The sequence below is a fragment of the Manis javanica genome, chromosome 12 (assembly GCF_040802235.1).
Source record: "Manis javanica isolate MJ-LG chromosome 12, MJ_LKY, whole genome shotgun sequence".
Classification (NCBI taxonomy): domain Eukaryota; kingdom Metazoa; phylum Chordata; class Mammalia; order Pholidota; family Manidae; genus Manis; species Manis javanica.
The window spans coordinates 61419484-61428797 of NC_133167.1; the positions used below are offsets into that span (position 1 = coordinate 61419484).

Below are 9314 nucleotides of genomic sequence, written 5' to 3' on the forward strand. Positions count from 1 at the left end.
AGTCACATTCAGTTTAGTTGTTATATCTCTTTAGTCTCTTTGGATCGTAACCCCTCAACAGTGGTTTGTTTAAATTCTTTCATGATATTGACATTTTTAAAAGACTCTAAACCAGTTATTTTGCAGAATATCCTTTAATTTGGATATTAGACTATTTCCTCAAGGTTAGAAACTACCTGAATGTCAGCTAATTTTATCAATCTTTCTTTATGATGAAAAGATATTGCTCTTTCCATTTCCTGTAAAAATAGAAAATCTTTAATGTGTTTGTTTTAAAGATTAAGCTGAGATTGTGTTTGGGTGAAGTATTAGTTGGACTCAGGTTTGTGTATCTGAACTTCGCCATTTTGCCACATAGAAAACAGTAACTAAGACCATGTAGTTCAAGAAATCCAAGCACTAATTCCCACAGCAGCGGGGAAAGCAATGTAGGGTAACTATTTTTGGGCAAAGCAAAGTAACTATCTGCTTTTCAGCCACTCACCACTGTCCTTATCAAAGGAATGTTTCCTATTCTTTGCTTGTATTTGTCAGGCCAGTCTGCAGGCCAAGCAGGGAGTCAGCTGGTCATAGATTCAAATAAACCAGGTTGCAGTCTTAGAGGATTAAACTGTCTGCTTAGATGTTGGCAGCCGCGCTCAGAAAATAACGCCCAATGCAGGGCAGCCGGAAGGCCCCGAACTTCCTAATGACAAATCATCCCACACCACTAAACTACATGCTAATTGCGCCTTGGCATAAGGACCAATGAGACCCACCAAATGGTTATGCTAATAAGGCATATGGAGCCGCACCAACCAGGTCAGAGCATGAGAACTATATAAGCAAGCCTCTCCTTCCCCTCTGGGTCCTGCCCAACTCATTTGTTTCACAAAGAGCTGAAGAATAAAGCTTTCTGCAGAAGAATCCTGCTGTTGTTGCATGCTGTTCTTGCCGGCGAGGACAGGGCACGCGACAAGTGGTGCCGAATCCCGGGAACCAGAACATCACCGGCACAGGGAGGACCCTTCAGACATCTGGAGAGGATTCAGAACTGCAGGTCAGAAGAAAGCCCGGAGGGGTAAGTTCCGAGAGGCCCCTGCTTTTTAGGATGATGGTTGATGGTTCTCTGTAAATAAGGAGGCACCATGGGGAATGCACCGTCATTAGTCACGGCGCTGCAGACAGCTCTCAAAGAGCGAAACTTGAAGGTCTCCAGCAAAGTCTTAGGATCTTTTGTGAAGGAGATAGACCGTGTGGCCCCCTGGTTCATTTGTTCAGGGTCCCTCTCAATCCCGAGCTGGGACAAACTGGGGAAAGATCTTGATAGAGAGGAGGAGGAGGGTAGCCTGAGGGGAGGCACCAGGCCCCTCTGGAAACTGATTAGAGCTTGTCTGCAAGATGAGAGATGTGAAAAGGTAATAAAAGAAGGTCAGAGAGCATTGACAGATATCCAAGAGAGCATGTCAGAAACGGAACGGGAAACAGAGAGCGCGCGCGGCCGAAAAAAGGCCACAAAAACGAAGGTAAAGAAACCGCAGAGTGAGGGAGAAAGCCCGCCTAGGGCAAAAGCGAAAGAGCCCCGAGAAGCGAGTGACGATCGCCTTGGAGAAAATAGTAAATACCCCTGGAAAGAGTTGAGGGACCTCCAACTCTCCAATAGGGAATCTGAGGAGGAATTAACGTCCGCAGAGGAAGGGGAAGAAAATAAAACCGCAGAGTGTAGAAGTAAGGGAACCAGCAAAGTTGAAAAGCGGACCAAGGAAAAAATGAAAGCAGGGTGTCCCCCGACGCCCGTTGCCCCGCCACCTTACGTGAGTGGCGCACTCTCCTTTTGCCACCCAGATACTCTTCAGGCAATTAGACAAATGTTTCCTGTATTTGAGGATAACGGCGTACGCTCTCACCAGCCCCTGAGCCATAAACAAGTTAAGGAGTTAGCAGAATCCGTTCGGGCTTATGGAGTCAGTGCTAACTATACCATAGCACAAGTTGAGAGATTAACAGAGACAGCCATGACACCCGCAGACTGGCAATATGTAACTAAGGCATGCCTTTCTAGTATGGGGCAATACATAGAATGGAAGGCATTGTGGCATGATATCAGCATGACCCAGGCACGCGCAAACGCGGCCGAAGGACAGCCTGCGTGGTCATATGATATGCTGACGGGCCAAGGACAGTGGGTAGCCGACCAGACCGCCTTCCCCTTACAGGTATACGCACAAATAAACACGTGCGCCGCCAAGGCATGGAAAGCCCTCACCAACAAAGGAGAAGTATCAGGCAATTTGACAAAAATTATTCAGGGGCTGAGCGAGCCATTTTCTGACTTTGTCGCTCGTATGATGGAGGCCGCAGGCAGAATATTTGGAGATCAGGAACAAGCAATGCCCCTAGTGGAGCAATTAGTATTTGAACAATGTACCAAGGAATGCAGACAGGCGATAACACCCTGGAAACAAAAAGGGATACATGCCTGGTTGAAAGCCTGTAGAGAAATAGGAGGGCCACTCACCAATGCGGGCCTAGCCGCGGCCATATTACAGAGCCACAAACAAGCCAGGATCACTAACAGAAGTATCAAATGCTTTCAATGCGGGAAATTAGGACATATAAAGAGAGAGTGTAGGAGCCCAGCTTCAGAACAAACAACCCAAAAGACCCCTGAGTTGTGCCCTAAGTGTAAGAAAGGCAGGCATTGGGCTAATGAGTGCCGGTCTATTAAAAATATAGAAGGGAAACCCTTAGAGTTGCCAAAAAACGCCCAGAGGGGCCCCCGTCACCAGGGCCCACAAATATATGGGGCAACCAGCACGCAAGTGTCATTCGGGAACAACCAGGCCCCCCAAGGAGAGCCACTTCAGGTTCCACGGGATTGGACATCCGTGCCACCACCAGAATAGTGTTGACTCCACAGATGGGAGTTCAGCCTATCCCTTCAGACTTTAAAGGCCCCCTACCACCAAATACCATTGGGTTACTCCTAGGGCGCTCTTCTGCTGCATTGAAAGGCCTGGTAGTTCATCCCGGAGTCATAGATCAAGATTATGAAGGACAGGTAAAAATCATGTGTTCGGCTCCCAGAGGAATCTATCCTATATCCCCGGGAGACCGCATAGCCCAGCTCTTAGTTTTACCTAGTCTCCACGCCAATTATCCTGCTACCAACACGGAGAGGGGAGAAAGGGGCTTCGGCTCCTCTGACTGGGATTCAGCCTTCATAGTATTAGATTTAGCAGACAGACCAAAATTAACTCTTCAAATAGAGGGAAAGAGCTTTGAGGGAATCCTAGACACTGGAGCAGATAAAAGTATTATCTCTGCAACCTGGTGACCCTCCAAGTGGCCTGTGACCCAATCCTCACATTCATTACAAGGTTTAGGATATGAGTCAAACCCTTCAATTAGTGCCAAACCATTGAAATGGCGAGCCCCTGAAGGACAAGAGGGTACAGTCACCCCTTATGTACTCCCTCTACCGGTCAATTTATGGGGGAGGGATGTCATGAGAGACTTAGGCCTCAAACTCATTAATGAATACTCCACCCCCGCCCAAGGCATGATGATGGACATGGGATACATCCCTGGCAAGGGGCTGGGGAAACACCAACAGGGACACATAGAGCCCATCCTGCCCAAAGTAAAGAATGACCGTCACGGCCTGGGTTTTTCATAGGGGCCATTGAAGATGCCATGCCCATACCTTGGCTCACAGAGGAGGCCGTATGGGTTCCTCAGTGGCCCCTATCCTCTGAAAAATTAGAAGCAGCTCATTGCTTAGTGCAAGAGCAGCTCCAAGTGGGACACCTAGAACCCTCTGTGTCCCCATGGAACACACCCATATTTGTAATCAGGAAAAAGTCAGGATCATGGAGGTTGCTTCATGATCTGAGAGCAGTAAATGCTCAAATGAGAATGCTTGGACCCGTACAACGGGGACTGCCACTCCTCTCTGCCTTACCCAAAGAATGGAAAGTGCTCATAATAGATATTAAAGATTGTTTCTTTTCTATACCTCTAAGCTCCAAGGACAGGGAAAGATTTGCTTTTACTTTGCCAGCTATTAACCATGAACAACCCGATGCCAGATTTCAGTGGAAGGTCCTCCCTCAAGGAATGGCAAATAGCCCCACCATATGTCAACTGTACGTTCAGCGAGCGCTAGACCCAATTCGTAAGACCTATCCCACGCTAAAGATCATCCATTACATGGATGACATCCTTCTTTGCTCCCCACAACCAGCGGAAATAGAAGAAGCATATATAGATCTCACTATATCCCTAGAAAATTGGAGACTGAATATAGCAAGCGAGAAGGTCCAAAAATCTAGTGTTAGCAAATTCCTAGGAGCAACCATTTACACAGATGTAATTTGCCCCCAAAAGCTTGAGATAAGACATAATCAATTGCGAAATTTGAATGACTTCCAAAAACTCCTAGGGGATATTAATTGGTTGCGCCCATACTTAAAGATACCCACCACTGAATTGACTCCACTATTTAAAACCCTAGAAGGAGACCCACAACTAACGTCACCGCGCTCCCTCACACCTGAGGCATTACAAGCCATTCGCAAAGTAGAACAGGCTTTGATGACAGCACAATTAAATAGAGTGCAATCGAATGAACCCTTTGAGTTGTGTGTCCTTCCCACCCCAGAGCTGCCAACAGCAGTCTTATGGCAGCACGGCCCACTGATCTGGATTCATCCCCAAGCCTCTCAGGCTAGGACAATAGAGTACTATCCAGCAGCCGTGGCCAAACTTGCTTTGAGAGGAGTAAAAACCTCCATGACACATTTCGGAGAGGCTCCAGCTAAAATTATAACCCCTTACAGCGTAGAACAGATACAAGTATTATGTGCTATGAATGATGATTGGGCCATACTTGCTTACAGTTTCTCAGGAACCTTTGATAATCATTTCCCTAAACATCCCCTCATCAACTTCGCCAAAAATCATCTCCTAGTATTCCCTCGGGTCACTAGCCTAACCCCGCTGCCTCATGGAAAAACAGTTTACACGGACGGGTCTAAGACAGGCACAGGTGCCTATGTCCATGATGGCAAAGTTGTGACAAAAGGCTACACGCCTGACACTCCACAAATAGTGGAATGTCGCATAGTCTTAGAGGTCCTACAAATCTTTCCTGAACCTTTAAATATTGTGTCTGACTCCTGTTATGTAGTTAATGCAGTCAAATCTCTAGAAGTGGCCGGGCTAATTAAAGCGTCCAGCCCAGTAGCCACTTTGTTCAAACAGATACAATCAGCACTACTTCATAGGCAATCTCCTTTGTATATAACTCATATCAGAGCACATTCAGGCCTTCCCGGGCCTATGACCCAAGGCAACCACCTGGCAGACCTCGCAACCAGAAGCATAGCCTTTCCCCTGCTAGATCCTGTCACCACAGCTTCAAAATTCCACACACAGTTTCATGTCACTGCCGAAACGCTGCGCAGGCGGTTTAGCATAACCAGGGCCGAAGCTAGGAACATTGTCCTTAGCTGCCAACACTGCTGCAGCTTCCTTCCCGCACCTCATGTGGGGATCAACCCCAGAGGTATTAGGCCTTTACAAGTTTGGCAAATGGATGTGACGCATATTTCGTCTTTTGGGAAACTGAAATATGTACATGTATCCGTGGATACTTGTTCAGGAGTCATCTTTGCCTCCCCATTGTCAGGAGAGAAAGCTTCCCATGTCATCCAGCACTGCCTTGAAGCTTGGAGCGCATGGGGGTTACCGCAGATTCTGAAAACAGACAATGGCCCAGCCTATACCTCTACAAAATTTGCTCAATTTTGTCATCACATGGGGATAAAACATATCACTGGCCTTCCCTACAACCCACAGGGTCAAGGGATTGTGGAACGCGCGAACCGCACGCTCAAATCCTATTTACTTAAACAAAAAGGGGGAATTGAAGATATACCCCCCACACCAAAAACTGCCATAGCCCTAGCACTTTTCACTATAAATTTTTTGAATCTGGATGCTCAAGGCCATACAGCAGCGGATCGCCATAATCAGTGGCCAAAAGACCCACAAGAACTAGTAAAATGGAAGGACGTGTTATCTAACCAATGGAAGGGCCCGGATCCAATCATAATCAGATCCAGGGGAGCTGTGTGTGTTTTCCCCCAGGGTGAAGAAAATCCCTTCTGGATCCCGGAGCGCCTAACGAGGAAAGTCCTAAACAAAGGAGATGACTTCGCTGTACCTCCTGACCCTGCTCCTGACACTGGAGACCCCGACTCAGGGAGTATTGAGATGGGGAATCCTGTCTGCCTTTCCTAAGCCTATGCCTGTCCATTTCAATGCAGCCGTTTTTCCCCGCTTTTTCACCACCAACTCTAGTATGAACTTGCCCTACCTAGTTAAAGACACCCTAGTAGCTCCCCTGGGAGAAAACCGATCCTTCGTAACTAATGGGTCATTATGCTTCACCACTCAGAATCTAGCTGGCTGTATCTCCCTGAAACGGAGGAAATACGGATGGTTCAGTGACATAATTCTAGAGGCCAGTAGCCTCCCCGTTATGTCAGCTAAATTTGAAGGGCCTAATAAGGAAGGGAGCCCGTCCTATAAGAACATGACTATCCACCAGATGGTTCTCTGGATCAATGGCACATTTGTACACTCTCCCAGGAACAATTCCACCGAAAGGCCTCATCAACCCAAATATGCCTCCCATTGTGTGGGCGACTATGAGGGAGAGCTGTGGCCCTGGACTGACTGTCAGTCAACTGTAGTAACGTGGGCAACTGAGAGGCAGGAGTTTACCATCTCCTCAGATATGGAGGGACGGCCAGCCAATGAGGCTTGGTGGCCAGTAAAGGTGCTCGAAGGCGAGTTTCGTCAGCAGCTGAGCATGAACCCCTTCCATAAATGGATGCTGTGTGGAGTCAATGGCTCGTGTACCGACCTCTCCCCCTTTTCCGCCCTCCAGGGTGGGGGAATCGGTGTAAAAAATATCACCTTTTGGTGCGAGAATAACCACATGCGCGCACACTGGAACATGATCATGACCCATAACAACGAGAACTACACGTGTTCAGCAAAATCAGGTCCAGAGTCACCTAATTCCCTTTTTCCACCTTCTCCAGTATGCGTATACCCCCCATTTCTGTTTATCTTATCCAATAGTAGCTTTGACTCCTGCTCCAATGAAACCTGCTTTCTGTCTCAGTGTTGGGATGCGTGTAACTTTACCAATGCTTTGGTAGTCCGCATCCCCCGTTGGGTCCCTGTTCCCGTAGACGCCCCTAACACCATGACTCTGTTTCGAGAAAGGCGCGATTTCGGTGTTACAGCCGCCATAGTGCTCCTGATCTCCGCGACCGCGGTCGCAGCCACCGCCGCTGGTATAGCTTTAGACACCTCCATCAAATCGGCTACAGAGCTCAATAACCTTGCAGCCTCAGTAGCTTCTGCCCTGGACCAACAGTCCACACTTGATGGCAAACTGAAAGGAGGAATAATGATCCTCAATCAACGCATAGATCTCGTGGAGGAACAAATGGAGGTGCTCTGGCAAATGGCCCAATTGGGATGTGAGCGGAAATATCGTGCCCTCTGCATCACTAGCATTCAATATAAAAATTTTACATGGGCAGCTAATCTGTCACGAGACCTGTCCCAGTATCTTTCAGGAAACTGGTCCCAAGACTTCGATGGGACACTAGAAGAGCTGCGGCGAGAAATTATCCACATCAACTCCACCCGTCTAGATATCTCCGTAGCGGAAGGACTCTCTTCCTGGTTCCTCAGAGCTCTCTCCCACGTCAAGGAGTGGGCGGGCATGGCTGGGATGGGCGTGTTCCTGCTTGGAGGTCTCATGCTCTTACTCTGGTTGTTATGCAGACTCCGCAACCAACACAAGCAGGACAAGGTGATCCTTGCTCAAGCCCTAATGGCGATAGACATTGGCGCCTCTCCCCAAGTGTGGCTCAACATGCTTAAGAAGGAAGCTCGGCTTTAGCTTGAGGTAGCTCTTGCACCCTGAGCCCATGTGGCACTGCACCAGGCCCGAGTACCTCAATGCTTAATCACAGCTTTCTTTAAGAAGCTCATGGTGCAAGAGGGTTGAGAAAAAGGGTCCAAACCCTTTGTACCAAGCGGTCCCAACGCCAGCCAGAGGATGCGAGGCAAAGCACTGCAAGAAGTCTTGGACCCCTCTGAGAGGCATGCCTGACTGCATAGGGGTAGATGCCCAAAACCCCTCTCCAAAAAGGGGGCATCAGGAAGTATGATGGAGGTCAGGCCTCTGTCTCCGCCTCTGCTGGCAAGTTCCGCCTTGAGCTTCTGTTAGACAAAAAAGGGGGAGATGTTGGCAGCCGCGCTCAGAAAATAGCGCCCAATGCAGGGCAGCCGGAAGGCCCCGAACTTCCTAATGACAAATCATCCCACACCACTAAACTACATGCTAATTGCGCCTTGGCATAAGGACCAATGAGACCCACCAAATGGTTATGCTAATAAGGCATATGGAGCCGCACCAACCAGGTCAGAGCATGAGAACTATATAAGCAAGCCTCTCCTTCCCCTCTGGGTCCTGCCCAACTCATTTGTTTCACAAAGAGCTGAGGAATAAAGCTTTCTGCAGAAGAATCCTGCTGTTGTTGCATGCTGTTCTTGCCGGCGAGGACAGGGCACGCGACACTTAGACATTGCTCAGGGGATAGCAACACTTGCGCCTTTAAAATTGTTTTACTAGAATTTTTGAGCCCTGAAAATACCTGATTTCTGACTTTAATAAGCAGAATCGAGGCAGAGTAAAGTCTAAATTCATTTATAACTTGGCTTGTCAAGGCAGCCAATAAATCACGCAATTCATACAAATAAGAGTTGTCTGAATGGTAAGTGCCTTTTACCTGATACTTACAAATCTGTATTATATTTCTAGGAACAGCCTACTGAATGTATCCAAGGGCACTGGCTTAATCCCAGGGATGATGAAGTTTTGAATCATGCCATCACTCTTACCTCGCTTGCCTGTGACAGCTACTGCTAATTAATCATAGTGGTTCTTTTCTATTAGCCTGGACACTGCCTCAGAAAATTTCCAACACAGCACTGAAGGCAGCCACTAATAATAATTTAAAGTAGATACAGAGGTGAGATCTTTATAATGCTTAATAGAAAAAAAATAGTTTTCTAAATTTCATCTCATTTTTAGCTTTTCAACTTCACTTGCACATGAATGGCAAGGGCCTAGAACAGTGTTTCTTACGAATGACATACAGGGCCAGGGAAGACTCACTGCAACTAGGAAAAGGGAGAAATAAAACATACACCCAATCTTTGCTGGAAAGACTGGGAGCAGT

General features: G+C 47.6%; 1 protein-coding gene across 1 annotated transcript; it reads left to right on the forward strand.

Annotated features, from left to right (window-relative positions):
• The first annotated feature begins 629 nt into the window (after positions 1-629).
• LOC140845063 (uncharacterized) lies at positions 630-8569 on the forward strand. The gene is made up of 2 exons (XM_073218696.1): positions 630-1060; positions 6133-8569. The coding sequence occupies exon 2, from the start codon at positions 6194-6196 to the stop codon at positions 7967-7969; it is 1776 nt and encodes a 591-aa protein (XP_073074797.1). The 5' UTR covers positions 630-1060; positions 6133-6193; the 3' UTR covers positions 7970-8569.
• The last annotated feature ends 745 nt before the right edge of the window (positions 8570-9314 follow it).

Coding starts and splice junctions, on each gene's coding strand:
- LOC140845063 (XM_073218696.1), top strand. CDS start 6,194: ATGACTTCGCTGTACCTCCTGACCCTGCTCCTGACACTGGAGACCCCG.